General features: G+C 39.6%; 1 protein-coding gene and 1 long non-coding RNA gene across 2 annotated transcripts; both read left to right on the top strand.

Moving 5' to 3' along the window:
- Positions 1–7,958: 7,958 nt before the first annotated feature.
- LOC122639303 (probable glutathione S-transferase parA) lies at positions 7,959–9,015 on the top strand. The gene is made up of 2 exons (XM_043832127.1): positions 7,959–8,311; positions 8,630–9,015. The coding sequence occupies exons 1-2, from the start codon at positions 7,997–7,999 to the stop codon at positions 8,975–8,977; spliced, it is 663 nt and encodes a 220-aa protein (XP_043688062.1). The 5' UTR covers positions 7,959–7,996; the 3' UTR covers positions 8,978–9,015.
- A 3,353-nt stretch (positions 9,016–12,368) lies between these two features.
- Positions 12,369–18,658, top strand: LOC122639304. Its single transcript, XR_006329494.1, has 3 exons — positions 12,369–12,510; positions 12,633–12,639; positions 18,615–18,658. It is a non-coding gene; the product is annotated as an uncharacterized LOC122639304 (long non-coding RNA).
- Positions 18,659–19,195: the final 537 nt, after the last annotated feature.

Below are 19,195 nucleotides of genomic sequence, written 5' to 3'. Positions count from 1 at the left end.
TGCATGCACCTGTCCAGAAAACCCTCAGCCTCAGGGCTTGTTTTCCTACCCCCTTGGTTCATGCGTGATCCCCTTAAGCCACAACAGATTTTTTTTTTATTGAATCTAAACTAAGAGCATCACATGCAATAATGGATAAAAATAAAAAACATTCTTATTTGATAGCAAGGCTCTGATACCACTGTAAGGTGATCAACATAGATCCGCGGAAGTGAGGTAGAACCGATTCTATTAATGCTATTTAATTATTTAGAACAATTGAGGGGTTTCGATTTGTTACCTACAGTTTCACAAATACAAAACCTCCACCAGAAAGTAGCCCTCTCATAGTCGTTCCAAGCACCACGCACAGGTTTGCATTTCCACACAATCAAGCCAACTCCTCCACGTACTAAGGTTCTCAAAACCCAAGCAATCTCCAAGATCAAACACTAAAAGAGGGGAAGGAAGAGAGGACGGTTTCTAGGAGAGGAGGTGCTCTATGGTTTTCCAAAGATGTGAGATTTCTTAATGAAATTGGCAATCTCATGAATATATGTGATTTTTCCTCTCACTCCCAAATTGGTAGCACATATGGGCAAGGGATATTGAGTTTCCTATTAGGACTCGATCACCAATCCATCAAATCTTTCCCACCAAGGAAATATCCATATTGCTAGAGGAATCCAATATTGGGTCCAATATCCAATATTGACCCAACATCTTTCCTTTTCTAACACTCAAAAACTTAAAATGGTTTATTCTGATTAAACTTGGTTGGACCACTTTAGAATTGTGGTTCTGATGTCATCATATCAATATGCAGTATAATACTACTTTTTTTTCTCGCCAGTCATACCAAGTGGAATATTTTATGTGATATACATAAAAAACACCCTCCAGTAGACGATCGATACGTGGCAAAAGACTAATCAAACTCTAAACCATCAAAAGATTCAAAGCTCTCTCATCACAAACCTGTTATTGAGAGAGTGACCCATTCCAAGGAAAGGGACTCCTCCACCGCCTCTCTTCCTATAAATATGAAGGCAAAACTTAAGGTAAGAGGCTAGATAAAATCTAGGCAACTCAAAAACGCTTTCTTCTTACTCCCTTCACAAATGATTATATGTTGCTCAGTTCTGACTGAGGCATCGGAGAATCCCCCTCAAAGTCTGCTCCTGGTCTAATTAGTGTTCTTTACCATTTTGCAAAACGTCCATGTCATCGGGTCAGATTTCAACTGCAACAATATGCATATACTTTTGTATTTTTATTTCCTTTTTCTTAATTATGCTTCTCTAATTCGGCGGCTTAAAGACAAAAGCTGGATTGGTTCACTTCCACACCTCAAGTATCATAGCAGCAGTCTAGCTCAAAGCTCCCCAACCCTCTAATGAAAGGAAGGAAGCCAATCGGCTCCAACGTGTGGATGAGACATGGATGGGTATGATAAACAATGCAACTGAAGCTAAATTAAATTATTGGAATTTTGAAGTTGTCTTTCTCAATAAACATGAGAACAATCGAGGTTGTTTTGAATTTTTTTTTTTTTTTTCGTTTTATTCTATTGAATTTGAATCAACAACCTTTCTTTTATCAAATTCATAAGTCAATTTAGTTCTATTTTTTTAAAAGTCAACTTAGTGTGTGATTAAAGTGTAGGGGATGATTCCATGCCTTTTAGGTATTTCTATGCTCATCTGTAACACCTATAAAATAAAAGGGAAAGAGAACACTGTCTGGGTGTTTGCGGTATGTTGCCTCTACACCAATGACCGTTGTGCCCTCATGGAAAGGTTGAAATTCCTGAGGACAGGAGGTCATTTTGCTCGCTTCCCCATGGAAAGGAAAAAAATTCTGAGGGCAGGGCGATCATTTCGCTCGCTCCTGTGTCAGGGTGCGGGGTAGCAGCGTACCGCATACACCCAGATAGTGTTCTCTACACCAAAAAAAAAAAAAAAAAAGGCATGAATATAAATATGTAAATAGTAACACAAATAAAATTAATCCTTTTGAACTCAAATAAGTTTTTTTTCCCTTCTAATTTCTAAAAATAGGTCAACCTTTTTATTCAACACTTACTACTGTGTTGGGACAAAGAATTTAGCCATTCTCACAGTTGAATAATTAAATTTTTGTTTGGATCATCCATGTCAGTTTTTTATGGTTCAACTTCAGCTGAACCACATGGGCTATGCGTAGAATTGTCTCTTTCCGTCTATTTTGATTATTTTCCACTCTTTAACTATTTCCAAAGTTTATTAATTTGTTTAACCTTAATTTCTTAGGACTTTATTCTCTGATGACGAGTGATATTCATTTGGACTGAAACTTGACATACAAGTATAGGTTTAGCAATGTTAAATGAGGCATTACATAAGTCAACTTATTACTAAGAATTTTATAAGAGAGGGGTTATTCACTCAAAAAAAAATTAATAATAATAAAAAGAGAGAGAGAGAGAGAGAGAGAGAGAGGGGTTTGTGTGCTTTGCTTGTGATTTTATACCAATGGGACTGATAATCATAAAGAAATTATAAATATGTATATAATAACATAAATAAAAATATTTAAAAAGTTAATCTTTGTTTTTTTAACCTAGATTAGGTAAAAAGCCTACGTACACCCTTAGAATTTTAATAACAGTAGAAAAACATAATAGATAAAATGAGATACTATATTTTACCACAAACTACAGATCAACCCAAAAACATAAAGAGAATAGTGAACATTCCTTTCTATTTAGAATTATTCTATCAAAAATATTTCATCTTAGCTGATTATCATGGATTAGATTTATTTAGGAATTCTTTGGGTTATTGATCTGGATTTAGAGTCTAAAAGTGTACATATATACTTGAAGGGTAAAATCGTAAAATCACTTTGGCCAATTTTCTAAGGCAATTTTCACCAAGCCAAAGCCTAGATCTACATCAGGTCGTCCTCTATCACATCCATCCCAAGAATCCAAGCCAAAATTGGATTTTTGAGATTCTATTTGTGAAATTACTAAAATACCCTTGAGGAAAATATGTCATTTTAGAAATATATATTTGGGATTTTTCAATTCAAAGAAAGCCCTCTTTCCAAACCAACTTACAACATCCTGATACCATCTTCTCATAATTTTTTAAAATTCCTCAAATACACCTGATTTGTGAGCTTGACCATTCGGAGTGCTTTCTTTGAATTGTAATTCAACGGGCCCTGGAAATGCATTTCAATCTGCCCCAAAACATCCACCTCTCTCTCTTCTCTTAAGACCTCTTTTCTTGGCCAGAATCACTTGTAGCCTTCAATAGGCAGCACCATCCTTTGTAGGACATCAGTATAACTTCAATGCGAACAAAAGAAGTTGGTAGAGTGATTCAATGCATACATACTAACCCAATCCACCCTCTTGAAGTTTTTTTGTTGAAAAACCTTGGTAAAACCTTCTCAAAGGCACATTCCAACAACCTAAGGACGTTCCAGTCGTCAAATGGACAAGATGACAACTTGAATCACCCAAATTGGACTTAAAAGGACAAAGCTATGAAACATTTGAATTTTCAGGGGCAATTCGGTCATTTTACAGCATTTTCGTGACAGGGGGAACTGAACGAGTGGCATGTCATTCCAAGCATGACGATGCAGTCGGCTTTCTTCGGCTTTCTTCTAAGCCGTTGGATTTGTTCCCCAGATCGCGAGTGAGGTGTTTTTTTTTTTTGGGAATTGGGAGCTTTATATATATATATATATTTTGTATAGAGCAGGGGGATCAAACCGGGAGGGGGTCAGGTACCAGCCAGAAGACTTGAACTTGAGACCTCCTGGTGAGCATGGGCATGAAGCACACCACGGCTCACCAACTGAACTAGGCAGTTGTTGGTGAGGGAGGTGTGGTTAGTTGGCAGCAACAATGGCCATTCAATCATGGTTCAAAAACGTGAATGGCTTTTAAGCATCTGACAGGCGGCATTATGGTGTGCATCACTGCCTAGATATATCCGTATGCCTAGGGATGTAAGCGGATCGGATTCGGCTCGGAAAGTGCTATATCCGCATCCGCATCCGATTAGCTTTCGGACGGATTCGGATAGTGCTAAACGGATACGGACACGGATTCGGATCGGATATTTTATCCGTTTACATGTAAATATAGCTTGTTGGATAGCTATAGCCTATCCGTATCCGTATCCATTTAGCTTTTTGATGGATTCAGATAGTGTTAAATGGATACGGACACGGATACGGAAACTGATTTCGGCTATTCATTTACATCCCTACGTATGCCTGACCAATAGAAATGTGCTCGGGAGAATTTCTCCCACTAATAAGTCCCACGCCTTAGCGTGCTTTCATAGGAACCACCCAAAGAGAATCTACATATGTGGCCTCTCCTTTGCCATTCAATTGTTGATCTGGTATTCCTGGTCTCACAGTTTTAAAGTGCTCCATCCACTCAAAATCTTCAAAATGGTATCTAGTAACTTTCTCAATATAACGAATTTTTGTGCGCTGTTTGCAGCACCATGTTCGTGATTATGCTATTTAAGAATTTGAAAATTCTCCCATTTAGCTTTTTTTCTGCCAGCGCTACGAGAATTATGATAACTTTCTCATCCAATATCAAAACGACGCATTTCCAGTAGAGCTGGATATAAGACTCGAAGATGTACTAGTTATATGTACAATATTTCTTCCAAATCTACAATTTGGGATTCCCAAATTGGCTTCAAAGTGAATGCAACTATGTGAACCTATGAAATCTTCATTGAAATAGCGTGAGCCCTTCTCACCTGATGCTGCCACATGTTGCTGATGACTATATAACACTGTGATAGGCTGCCAAGTGTTGCTGATGACTATCTATCAAACAAAAAAAATATGCTGATGACAATGTTGTGTTGCAAAGAATGTGTGATTGTATTGATCCTATGTTAACAATAATGACAACACCATTATATTATCTCCAACAATTTTTAAGAAAAAAATAAAAATAAAAAAAAACTAAAATGTTGTGTGATATGATGCTTGCGTGACTAGTACTTGGATGTGATACATCCAATATTCACAGGGCCAATCAACGATCGCCACGTGTCATAGACGACCCGCCCCATAGCCAAGGGGAACGAACCGGAGTCCCAGCACCATTCGGGGGCGGCCACTACTCGGGCGCGGCCACACATCCGGGGCGCGGCCTCACCCAGGCGCGGCCTCCTCACCACCTCAGGCGCGGCCTCACCCAGGCGCGGCCTCCTCACCAGGGGCGCGGCCTCACCCAGGCGCGGCCTCCTCACAGCCTCACCAGGCGCGGCCTCCTCACCAGGGGCGCGGCCTCACCCAGGCGCGGCCTCCTCACAGCCTCACCAGGGCGCGGCCTCCTCACCAGGGGCGCGGCCTCACCCAGGCGCGGCCTCCTCACAGCCTCACCAGGGCGCGGCCTCACCCAGGCGCGACCTCCTCACAGCCTCACCAGGGCGCGGCCTCCTCACCCAGGCGCGGCCTCCTCACAGCCTCACCCAGGAGCGGCCTCATGGGCACCTGAGGTGGGGGCCACCCATCTACACCCCCGATCGTATCGCTAAGACTCATGTCACTACCAGGACTCTAGACCCTTAGAGGTCACGTCATCCAGACGGATTCAAGCACCAAGGACGTTATCACCACACGCGGATATCTATCCACCAAGGATCCTGATGCCACCAGGACACTCCCTCCCGCGGGGAGATGGCCAATCAGGATAGAGCCCCGTTACCCAGGGCCTCTATCCACTCAACGGCACAATCGTCAATCAAACGGGGACTTTCCCCACCGCCATATGCTACTATAAAAGGCAAAGGTACACAACCCCATAGGGGAGATCAAAACTCATACTGAATAATCACTATTCATCTGTTTGCGCCAGGAGATCTAACTTTGGCATCGGAGAGCCCTAGGCCGGGACCACACCGGTTCTCTCTGATTGACCCCTTTGGTCCACTTGCAGGTGACGGCACTCGCAGGACCGCTCGACGATTTCTTGACCCAACAGGATGGTACTCGTCATTAGACTTAAAAAAAGGCGTAATGATCACCCCATCCTCATGAAATGAATCATTCGGGGATGGGTTGATCATCCCCGTGAAATGATCACTCCAACAATTTTATAGGAAAAAGAAAAAGAATACAAATTGTGTGGTGCTTGCCTAAGTACCACTAGGATGTTGCTAAAAATGTGTGGTGCTTGCCCTTGAGACTCAAAATGGGCATAACGATGGCCGAAAAATTATCGCCCTCAGTACTGGGGGTGGTCAAGTTCCCATCGTACGGTTGGGGCACTACCCATGTGTGCATAATGGGCCCCATCGTGTATATATGGATAGTGTCTAACCGCACGATAAAACTTGACCGCTCCCAATACTGGGGGCTATAAGAATCCATCGATGGCCACATCCTCATGAAATGAATCATTCCACCCCTTTTGTGGACTCTCATTGATCCCCGGATTGATGCAGATGCCTAACTATCCTGACAGTGATCACCCTCCCTTTACCTAATTTTCACCCAAAATTTCATTCCACCGCTTTGATGAGTTCCTAAACAAAACTCTTGTGTGCTATCGGTTGCCGTTTGATTTTTTTTATTCTCTTTCTATTTATTAGATCAGTTGCCAAATTTGACTTTTCTTTTTGGTAAGAAGTTGCCAAATTTGACTTGAAAGCATGAATGACAGAAGCCGTGACATGGGTGGTCAGATTCTCTAATTTAGAATGTCCTAGAAGATTTGAAGTCTTTCTAATAAAAAATTTTCAATGTTAAATAAAGAGCCAATTGGCCCAATACCTTCGTAGAAAAACCTATAAAGGGGCAATTAGTATCACTACCGTATACTTAGCCAATATTTATTAAAATTATCCTTATTTTAACTTTTTTTCTGAAACTACCCTGTTATTAAACTTTTACATCTCCTTTACCCTCATATTTTTAAATACCTAGATTACCCTTCCTTTTCACCTAGTAGCCTACTAACCTATTTGACCTACCATTGTTCTTCTATTTTTTACTATTTTTCATTAAAATAGTAAAAAATGAAAGCACACACCCATTTTTTCTCTCTCCCGTTTTTTACTCCATTCAGTTTTTTTTCTTCAATGTTTTTATTTAATTAATTTTTTATTCAATATTTCATCCTCATTGTTCTTCTTCGAACAGAAGAATGACGACTCGAGAATCGCATTATAGGTTAATTAAAGAAAAACATGAAAAGATAAATTGAATAAAAAGAGGAAGAGAGAGAAGAAGAGGGGTGCTTTGAAGAGAGTCGATCTATTCCATGATTTTAGTGCACGGTATCGAAATGGGTATCGGTAACTTGTAAAACCGATATGATACCAATATAGTATCGGCCTGGATCGACTGTATCAGACAAAATTATCCTTGAATCTCCTTAAAAAATGAGTTTTCTAACCATTTTACCCCTTGTCCATACCGTGCTATCGATACGCTATCAACATGATATTGGTGACTAGCAAAATCGGTATATATCTCCTGTATCGGGCGATACGATACCGATACTTAGAACCATGATCTGTTCAAAGAAGAACGATGAGGATGAAATGTTGAATAAAAAATAAATTAAATAGAAAAATTGAAGAAAAAAAAACAAATGGAGTAAAAAATAGGAGAGAGACGAAGCGGGTGGGTGTTTTCATGTTTTACTATTTTAATGATAAAAATAGTAAAAATAGAAGAAGAATGGTAGGTTAAATAGATTAATAGGTTACTAGGTGAAAAGAAAGGGTAATCTGGGTATTTAAAAATATGAGGATAGGAGGAGATGTAAAAGTTTAAAGGCAGGATAGTTTTAGAAAAGAAGTTTAACATAGGATAGTTTTAATAAATATAGGCTAAATGTAAGGTAGTGATGGTATTGCCCCAACTATAAATTTCCACACACACACACTACCAACAAACCACAGTAGGTACAGTTTCGGATCATACTGTGGTCATAGTTATCAACTCCTTTAAGCTCTGCAAGATTTGCTGAAAAATGGCTAATGAGGTGACTCTTCTTGATTTCTGGCCTAGCCCATTTGGGATGAGATGCAGAATCGCCTTAGCAGAAAAAGGCATCAAACATGAATACAAGGATGAAAACCTTAAGGATAAGAGTCCTTTACTTCTTCAGATGAACCCAGTTCATAAGAAGATCCCTGTTTTGATTCACAACGGGAAACCCATCTGTGAATCACTGAACATTGTTCAATATATTGATGAGACTTGGAATGATAAGTCTCCTCTCTTGCCTTCTGATCCCTACAAGCGTGCTCAAGCTAGGTTCTGGGCTGATTATGTCGACAAGAAGGTGGGTTCTCTGCTACTGTTCCATCTCTGTCCTTTTTACTGTTCCATTACATATTACGAATTTGGAATTTCTATTTCTGTTTCTTCTCTATTTCTGACTCCATGCCCTCTTGGATTCCAATCTGGAAATGGGTCTCCTTGTAGATTAGTTCTTGGTTTCCTCTATTTCTAATTATATGGGTTCATTTTTCTCATTTTGGTTCCTCTGTTTTTGTTTCTCTTTCTGTAACTGAATCATTTTATATAATAAATGAAATTCCAGTGAGATAGTTTTTTACTGATTGATCTAACTTTTTTAATCTGGGCTTGGAAAATGAAGGTGTACGAATTGGGGGTGAAGGTCTGGAGGACAAAAGGAGAAGAGCATGAGACAGCAAAGAAGGATTTCATAGAGTGCTTGAAAGTGATGGAAGGTGAGCTTGGTGACAAGACTTACTTTGGAGGTGAAACCATTGGGTTTGTAGATGTGAGCCTTATCCCCTGGAACTGTTGGTTCTATGCCATTGAGACCTGTGGGAACTTTAGCATTGAAGATTCTTGCCCCAAACTGGTGGGTTGGGCCAAGAGGTGCATGGAGAAGGAGAGTGTGTCCAAGTCTCTGGTTGAGCCTCAGAAGATCTATGAAGTCGTTCTGAAGCTCAGAAAGGCTTCCGGCATTGATCAGTAACGGAGAAGAAATTGAGAGGATGATAAAGAGGAATAAAATAAATAGTATATGGCAATGAGAAGTTGTCTTTCGAATGTGTGGTTTCCATGCCTTGTGTTCTTTATTTTAGTAATAATATATTAGTGGTAATATTTATGTGTTTCCAAGTATATTCTCCTCTTTTTTGACTTGCCTTTTTGGTATCTTCTTCATTTTTGGGTGAATACAAGTCTCATATAATTATGTTTTTTCTTTTATGGAAAAGCTGGTGCCCGCTTAACAACTTTACGGGTGTTTCTGTTCTGGCTATGTATTGAGAAATAGCAGAACAGTTTTTTTATTTTCTGTGCTGAAAAATCGTTTTTGACCTGCTTGGTAAACCTGTTCTGGAGAACTGTTCTCCTTTCTTTTTTCCTTTTTTTTTTTTTGTTTTTAACCAAGGACTCTGTATGCTGAAAATGAAAAAGCATGTAGACTTGTCTAAATTATTGGGCACAAATTTTAATTTTCAGCACAGGACAACAGAACATGTCCATGTTCCGTCAAAAGTCTTCTAGGGAGCATAAATTTTGATTTATGTTTACAAAAACACTCATAAAAAGTACTTCGTTATCAAGCGGTTTTTGGGTGTTTTTTCGTTTTTTGGAACGAAAAAACACCAAAAACTATTTCTCATAAGGTTATCAAGTGGGCTCCCTAGTTGTCACCTAGGGCAACGCTTGATAACCTTACCAGGTGTTTCTGTTCTGGAAATGTGCTGAGAAACACCAAAACATTTTTTTGTTTCCCACCATAGTTTTTTTCATTTTCTTTGCTGAGAAACTATTTTTTACCCGCTTGGTAAACCTGTTCTGGAAACGTTTTCAGAAGACAATTGGAACACCATTGGTGCTTGATAAAATCTGTTTTCTGGAAACATATAATGTGACCAATTTTAATAATATTTGTCTTGAATCATGTCCTTTAGATAATAAAGGTTAAAATAAATATTGTAATTAAAATATCCTCCCTATTTAAAATTAATTACGATAATGCCATTTCTTTGTCAATTATATAAAAAAAAAGACTTGTTAAATCTTTTTTTTAACCAACCTTAGCATAAAATTAAAATATCTCATTAACATAACCAAAGTATAAAAATATGCCATATTTTAAAGATGCCATTAAAATTGGGTTCTTGTGTGGATTAGTAGCATAACTGACTATGCTATGAACAGTTGAATAAAGAAGGCCTTGGTGGACTCGAACCACCATCCTCTTGGAATATGCTCATGTTCCAAGTGCTCTACCAATTTGAGCTAAAGACCCATCAAGTAGTACTTTATCAGTGGAGCCACTAAAGTTATGTTTATCTACAACTTTTATAAATACCCAGATACTCCTAATTCCCCACTAAGCTCATATTCTAAGACAACTCAGCTAAGCTCCTTAACTTTGTTGAGCCATCCATTGTCCATCTCTACTTTCCTAGTGTACAGCAGTAGGGGTGTCAAAAGAATAAAGAGAAGGAAAGGTATGCCACTGCCATCAGCTAATTGGCTACCTATCCTGAAGTGGGGGAGAGTGGTCACAATTTTGAGCTTTAAACAAGGCTCATCTTCTCACCTCTGCCAAATTTGTCATCATCAATCTCTTCTAAATATAGTGAAGCCACAAATTACCATCAACTTCAAGAATCAATGGAACCATCTCAGATTGAAAACACTACAGAAACACTTGCGCCAAGTGGTTTAAATCAACTAAACTAAATTCAGACCTGAGAAAATAAAAGATATAGAATAGAAGCTGTACTTGAACAACTGAAACTTATCCGAAGGCACAAGCATAGGAGAAATGAGAAAAACAATGCATCCATTTGCAAGATCTTTGAAAGCACTTAGGGTGTATCCATCAAACCTGAAGTGATAGAGCCCATCTCTAACTATAAACTAATAACATATTCCACAACACTTAAAGATAGGTTACAGACTAGATAGTACACCAGCCTCTTTACTGAACGCAAAAACAAACTCTTTTAACTGCTTCAAAAGACTTCCTAATCACAATAGACTCATCCAAAGTACTTTATACTTAAAACCCAATACTGAAAACCCACTAGTAAGCCCACTAATTAAAAAGCCAACCAAACTCAAATAAACTCAAAACATAGAATAAAAGAAATACCAGCATTTTGACAATCTATACATTCACACACACACACAAAATGGTAGCTTAAAATTTTGGTTTTTCTTGAACACCGACCAATTAATGTTTAAGAGTTTTGAATGGAAATTTAATTTCAAAGTTAGAAGTAGAGCTCAGTGATCAGTTTCATCAAAGAAATTATAAAACAAATCTGCATGTACTCTTATTTACAGATTCCATTGGGTTGGGTGGGGTGGGGGCAGAAGACAAGAGACAGAGAGAGAGCAAGGCATGGATAGAGAGAATTGAAAGGTAACATGAAAGGACAATGACAAAATTGAAAGAGCAATGTTGCATTTAAAGTTGGGAACCAAATCTGACATTACTATTGATGAGTGGGTCCATTGCCTTCTCTTTAGAGCAATCCTTTCAGGTATTGTTAAAGAGCAACAAATTAAGGTGAGACAGAAAGGGAGAGAGCTTAATTTGCTTCAATTTTTTACTGAGAAGAGTCATGAGTTCCATGCCTGAATATCTGCCCATCTCATGATCAATTAGTAATTTGAGTTTGTTTTCAATAATCATTAGAAAATTCCATGCCTGAATATCAGGTGATCTTATGAATCAGATGAATACATGTGGTTGCTGGAGTTGATTGAAGAAGAGGAGAGCGGAGTTCAGAAGACCTAGAGATTCACAAGCATTGATAAAGTGGGAATAAATTTTTGTATTGGGGAGCAGATTAACTAGGATTTGGGCTTGAATTTGGTGGAGTTGGATTGAAGAGGTGCAAGAGTCTAAGAGATTGACGATAGAACCAGAGAATGGTGCTTACTGTGTCCTGTTGAAGGGATCAATATTAGGAAAAAGCTCTGAACCAAAAGATTGATCGAAAAATCAAATAAATTTTTTTTTAAAACCAATTGAACAAATTGGAAATTTTTAAACGGACCCCAAGTATTGCAGAAATTGTTGAAAAATTATATCATGAAATAAGTCTAAAAAATCTCGAGAAATTTTGCAAGAGTTAACAAGAGAAGAACAATAATAATCAAAATCTTGGAGAAATTAGACAACTCTCAAGGTTTAACAAAAGGAACCAAACAGAAATTTTAGGTATACTTAAAAGTGGTATTTGTTTGGAGGGCTCAAACCCACTAGAAGATGGGAAGAACATGAACAACACAAAATCTTGAAGAATCTAAAACACAAAAACCCAAATCTGAAAAGTACCTGTATGAAACCCTAGATTTTTAACAGATCTGAAGGAAACCCAGATTTCAAAAAATACAAAGACCTTACCTTAAGCAATTCTTGATAATCTTGCATGAGACTTTGATGCTTGAACCTGGCTCTAGCATCCTCATCAACCATATACAAAGGAGAAGAATCCATCGCAACCCTCTTCATCTTCTTCAACATGACATACCGTAGAAGGGACTATACCCACTAGCATCCTCAGCTTCGACCTCGTTTCCTTCTCTCACTCGATTTCGGGTATGAGTTGCAGAGACTGCGAGAGAGAGATAGTTGCAGAGCCTACGAGAGAGAGAGAGAGAGTTGCAGAGCCTGCGAGAGAGGAAGCGAGAGAGAGAGAGAGGGAGAGAGAGTGAGATAGGGATTGCTGTAAGAGAGAGAGAGAGAGAGTTGCAAAGCCTTCGGTCACAAGTGCTTTCAACTCCCTTAGTCAAGTTTTATCGGGAACAACTTGTCAAGTTTGTGCTGAGCAATGACAGAACAGAACATATTCTGTCAAAAGTCTTTTGAGAAGCAGGAATTTTGATTTATCCACCAGAGAACAATTTCTATGGAACACTGTTTATCAAGCACTTTTTAGATATTTTTTTATTTCTCAGAATGAAAAAACACCAGAAACAGTTTCTGGTAAGGTTATCGAGCAGTGCCTAGGTTGCCTATTTTCAAATAACCACAACTATGACTGTTCAACGAAAAATTCAAAATGTAATTTCAAAAGTTAGGGAGGTTTTTTTTATTTTTTTTTTATTTTTTTTTTTAACCCAAAATAAGAGTCCCACTTTTTTAGAAAAAACTAATATTAGCTAGACAAATGGAATTATATATAATAAGGGAGAAAGAATGCTGCGGTCGTGCGTCTGGGTTTGTACCTGTGCCCAGACACAGTTGAGCACGAAATGACCATCACACCCCTGGAAAAGTAGGGGTGTAATGGCCAATTCGCGATATGTTGTGTTAAGGCACAGGTACACGCCCAGATGTACGACCGGGTGGCATTCCTTTTCCCATATAATAAATTGATATTAATGACAATCCACGCAAAAAGGGCAGTTGCTCGGGATCGGGCTCCTCTACGGTGCAAGGGTGCTACATCAGAGATCGCCATGTGGATGAATTCCTATTTGGATGGCAAAGATCAATGAAGCATAGATAGGAGTGCTTGATACACATGCTATGGATAGAAGGATTTTTCAATTTTGAAATCTGGATTTCCAACTCGATCTGTGCCGTCCAAATGGGAGCTCGTCCACGTGGCGAGCTCTGGTGTCGAGTCAGAAGATGTCTGACACACCCTATGCCATAGAGCAGCCTAGGGATGTAAGCAAATATTACTAAATGCGAATTCGGTTTGCAGTCGTATTCGTTTAGGGGCATTCATATCCGTTTAAGTAAATCTGGGGAAAAAATCGAATAATCCGAATTTGGCTCGCATCCATATTCAGTCATGAAATATCTGAATCTGATCACATCCGATTTATATCTGATCCGTATTCGATCCGTTTACATCTCTAGAAGAGTCTGATCCAGTTGCAAGTTACCGTAGCTGAACTAGTCTAGTATTCTTAACCCGCCCTTCCTGGATTCCCCTCCAGGCCCAAGAGGGGTTGCAGCCAAGCCTAGCAGACAGGAAATCAGTGTGAGGATAATATACCTGTTTCATAAAAGTCGCCCAATAGGTGTTAGGATGTTGCCAGAGATTCCACGCTAACTTGCCAAGTAATGCCTTATTTTGCAGAGCCGGATCTCGGAAACCCAAACCCCCCCTCTCCTTGGACTTACAAAGTCTTTTCCAACTAACCCAACAGATATTATTCTTGCCCTCATAGTCCCCCCAGAAGAAATGAGAAGCAACACTTTGGAGCTTGGAATGGTGAGAAGCAGGGATTTTGAAGTGGGAGGCTACGTAAGTACTCGATGAGAAAGCAACAGATTTCAATAAGATTTCTTTCAATTCCCAGCGTGGGAGAGCAACCGCTCTTTCCAGCCCTGTAGCTTCTTGAGAGTTTTCTCTTGAATGTCTCTGAAGAGATGAGCTTTAAAGGCCCCAAATTCTGAGGGGAGCCCCAAATACTTCGGAGGCCCTTCCCCATATGGCATCTTTAGCAATCGAGAGAACCATATTTTAAAACGATTGGGGGTATTAGGACTGAATGTGAGTAGAGACTTTTGGAAGTTGATTTATTGGCCACTGGCATGGCAATATAAGCTCAGGCAGTGTCTCAATTTGAGCTTATGGAGCATGAGTTTTCCCTTTTTTTTTTTTTTTTTGGTAAACGAGCATGAAGTTTTCCTTCACCCATGGTGAAAAGATAATCTCTTTATCCACCACATTTAATCATAGGACTCTTAGAATAGTGCCAAAGGTATTTCAGACTTCATATCATAGGAACAACAATTATGACATTCCAGTAATAGGATTCTCTTCACTCGCAATGAAGAGAAGGACCCTTATCCGCTGCTGTGCCATCGTGAGGTGCAGCAGCGGCCATGTGTGCATAGTGGGGCCGCTGCTGCGCCGCACGATGGCACAGTAGTGCTACAGTGCACAGCAGCAGATAAATAGGGTGTAGATCATCTAAGGAAAATTAACTCACATAAATCTGTAGAATGCTGCTGATTGGCTAATAAGCATATGGATTTGGATTGTTTTAATTTATAAGATTCCAAAACAGCCAATTCCATTGATTTCCGTCTATTACATAAATGATATCCGGACCACAATCATTACGCATTTACGCAGCTTTTAAAATAAATGTAAAGGTATGGGTTACAACCAGGTTCGATTTTTTCATCAAGACCAAAAACAAAAAACAAAAGAAACAGGTTCTGTTTTGCCTAAAATGCACGACCGTGCATGTGTACAACCTGCCTTAAATCAGTCCAAAATGACATAAAAACCCTTTACACCCTATTTGATGGAAATAATGGGAGAATCTCCTCCATATGAATACCTTCCTGTTTTTAAAACAGTTAAATTAGGTTGTGTCAATTTTGGAAGTTTTATTTTATTTTATTTTAATGTGGCATGAGTACTAACCAACTTTGGGGATTAAGTAGATCTTTTAAAATAGAAAATAGTGGATGCAAAACAAATTTGAAATCTACTTATCTTGTAATTTCTATTGCTATCTATTGGATCTAAGTAATTTTCTCTTTTTTTTATTTTGATTTCTAAAAATGAGAGTATTTCCTCTAATGGACACGTTACCAAACCCAACGCAAGTCGGATTTGAATCCTCTACGGCCTGGGGTTGCGTGGCCTTCGTGCTACGCTCAACTCATAGGCCACCACGTGGATTTGATGCAAATTTGAATGTTTGGTAGACGATGGCATGGCCTTTTGGAATTTTGAGCAGTAATTTTGAATTTTGAATTGAACTCATCTACCAATCCTTGGATTTGCATCAAATCCATGTGGCGGCCTGTGAATTAAGCGCAACACAATGGCCGCTCAACCCCAGGCCACAAAGGATCCAAATCCTCCCAAATCTACCTATTTGAAAAAAAAATTATAGTAATAATAACTTATTAGCCGTCAATGACTTCAAGTAAAGAGCAGGCCTTGGTGCAACGATAAAAATTGCTCCATTGTGATCAGGTGGTCATGGGTTTAAGTCTGGAAACCGTCTATCTACAAAAACACTAAAGCACTGCTAAGGCAACATTATGACCCTCTCACCCTTCTGGTCAATGACTACAAGTCTCATTCACTGACTTGAACTCTTTAATTTTTTTTTTTTTAAAAAACACTGACTTCAATTCTCCTTGATGGGCGGCTGGGCCTACCTATCGAAAAGGGTCAAAAAAAAAAGGCCTTATTGGCAGCCATCAAGTCTCATTGACGGATTTAGATCCTCTACAGCGAAAGTCTTGGCAGCCACCGCGCTGCCACGCTCCCATGGTGTGACACGGGTATAAAATATCATCTAACGATCCATTTAAAAAAAATTCAAATTTTAAAATGTAGACTTGATTATCTCCACAACCAACCCCAACCAGTCCGAGTTGACCAAAACAAACTGACCACTTTCAGACCCTCGTCTTCTTCACCCTGCCGCTGCGGTTGCTCTCCTCACTGTGAGTGATGGCCGCAACTCACTTGCCTGTGCGGTTCCTCTCCTCACCGTACCTCTCTTGGGGAGCATTTGCTCTTAAGCATAATAAATCCAATAAAGACTGCAACCCTTATTAAGCAACCATGTTTCACAAGCTCATGCACACCAACCCTGGAAGGCTGGAATTGATGAATTCTCTTCGTTTGCTATAAAGATTGCAACCACACTCGACTTCAACAATCAGTTGTTCCATGGCCTTGAAGTTTATCCCCATCAATACTCAAAGAGAATGGATCAAAATCCTGAAACAGAAACATATTAATAGAACTTTGTGATTTAATCCTTAAACACCATTACTCCAAAACCCCAATTGAGAGAAGAAAAAACTTCATTCTACAAGAAGAATCTAAGAAATAGTAAGCATGAATTTGATTAGAAACTTGAAATGGATAACCTTCAAAATGAGGAAAAATATTAAGTAAAACCCAGAAGAAATCATTGCAGAAAAGAAAGAGAAGAAGATGTACCCATTCATCAGGGTCAACAATAATGTTTCCTCCGCCCTTAAGGCCTGGACATAGATGACATGTTTCACAATCAAGGAAGAAGACGATTTTGGTGAAAAATAAATAAATGCAAAGCCCTTTCACGACTGGGGAAGAGGAAGAAGATGATTTTGAATCAGTGAGAGACAAGGTGGAAGAGGAAGAAGACGACCTTGGTTGTGTTTCAGGTCGGAGATAAGGTGAAGAGTGGCCGAAGAGCATTTTGGTTCAGTGATTGGCACAGTGAGGAGAGGAAGAGGACGACCTTTGGTTCCTCTTCTCATCGCATTGTCCAACTTAGGGTTTTTTTAAATCATTTCGGTTCGGTCGATTTTGGTCAGTTCGGACCGATCGGGTTGGTTGTGGAGATAACCTAGTCACTTCCATGAAATTTGAATTTTTTATAACTTAACCGTTAGATGGTAATATCTCCACGTGTCGCTCCCATGGACATGGCAGCGCGATGGCTGCCAAGACTTTGGCCGTAGACGATCTAAATCCCTCATTTGATGCCACTGACTACATTTCTCTATGATGGGCGGTTGGGCCTACCTATCAAAAGGTTAAAAGAAAAGTCTCATTGGCAGCCAATGACTTCCAAAGTCTCCTTGAAGCCTATCCTATCACACGACAAAAACATTAATGCTTTTGAGCAGGGATCCAGATCCTTTACTGCCGAGCTGCCCGGTAGGACCGTGCTGCCCAGACACGGTGCTGCATGTAATGACCGCCTTACCCCCACTCGAGCAAGGCGTTTGGGCAAGGGCAAGGCGGACATTGCGCGCAACACCGTGTTTGGGCAGCATGGTCCTGTCGGACAGCTCAGCAGTAGATGATCCAAATTCTTTGAGTAGCCAGTCTTTACTTAAGACTCTGCATGTTTTCTACCCACCCAATAAGTTCTAGCGGATTTTAATTATCTCCATTTCCAAATCCATTATTTCTTATTATTTCCCCCTCCAGAATGCGACACGTGGCAGTCTTCAATCCAATGGCCTTAAATCATTCTCTTGTTTTTAAGTCATGAAGTAACTATGGTTACCCAAACCCAGAACCTAACTCAGGTCAAGTCTAACCAAACCAACACTAAACCCATGGCTAACTCAAACCCAAAGACACCCAACCCTAATCTCATCGTCTCTCTCCTATGCCCTCATTGAGAGATGAACAAAGAAGCTGGACGAATAGAGAACAAGAAGCTGCCGTTGCCGCTCCCTAATCTCATCGTCTCTCTCTCCTATGCCCTCATTGAGAGACGAACAGAGAAGCTGAACGAACAAAGAAGCTGCCGCTGCCGCTGGAATCGTCGAGCTGCGACGCTACAGCACGAAGGACGGAGATCCTTTATTTCGTTGTTGCCCCCATCTCGCCGTTGCCCCCATCTCGTCGGATCCGTCGAGGAGAACCGGAGTTGCAGTCGATAGGGGTTGTCTCGCCATTAAAGGTACTCTGATTTTTTTTTTTTGGGTAGAACTGTTCTTTCTCTAATTAATGTTTTTTTCTCATCACTGCATTAGATCCATATAGGATCTTCTACAAATTTGTATATATTACATAGCTGCATAGCATAGCAGAAAATGAACATCTGTAAATACAATGGAGGGAGGGACTAGGTAGTTGGATTCTTTCCCTGAATAAATGTTTCTTGTATCTTTTCTACTCTTAAGAATTTAGAAGAAGCAAAGCAATGGAAAGGGATGACAGAGGAGGCCACTGTGTTTAAACTTAATTTGGTGTGCACAAAGGAGAAACTAAAGGCATCAAGGAAAGTGTTGAGCGAATATGGTAATATGTCAAGCCCCACTGTGATGCTCATTTTGGATGAGATGAGGAATAAATCTATGAAGGAAGGAAAAGCCACAACTGAAGAAGGGTTTGATTGGGGTGTGGTATTAGGGTTTGGACCAGGTCTAACTGTAGAGACAATCATCTTGCGTAGCATAACTCAAGCTTGCTGATCTTACCAATTTGCATTGATTTGTAGTTACACTCAGTTTTATTGGGTTTTCTGTATGGCTCTATATTCCGTGCCTTCATTGCTTTAGTTGTTTAGTCCGTTGAATTCTTCCCATGGGAGGAGGGAGGGGAAGACGCCCATTTATGTGATTTTGATTTTTGGCATTTATTTTTTGGTTAGGGCCAAAGGCCCTCTTATTTAAGTTACTCTTTTGTATTTGAATAAGGTTCTTTTAATAATATACTATTTAAAAATTTCTGAAAGCACAAATAGATGTTGGGACTGCATTTTTCAGTGTATT

The sequence above is a fragment of the Telopea speciosissima genome, chromosome 9 (genome assembly GCF_018873765.1).
Source record: "Telopea speciosissima isolate NSW1024214 ecotype Mountain lineage chromosome 9, Tspe_v1, whole genome shotgun sequence".
Lineage (NCBI taxonomy): Eukaryota > Viridiplantae > Streptophyta > Magnoliopsida > Proteales > Proteaceae > Telopea > Telopea speciosissima.
This window is presented reverse-complemented; position numbering and strand designations above follow the sequence as displayed.

What these genes read in the sequence shown, in the direction of transcription:
- LOC122639303 (XM_043832127.1), top strand. Translation starts at nt 7,997, where the DNA reads ATGGCTAATGAGGTGACTCTTCTTGATTTCTGGCCTAGCCCATTTGGG. An exon ending in CTGATTATGTCGACAAGAAG is followed by an intron (nt 8,312 to 8,629) that starts GTGGGTTCTCTG and finishes TGGAAAATGAAG; the next exon opens with GTGTACGAATTGGGGGTGAA.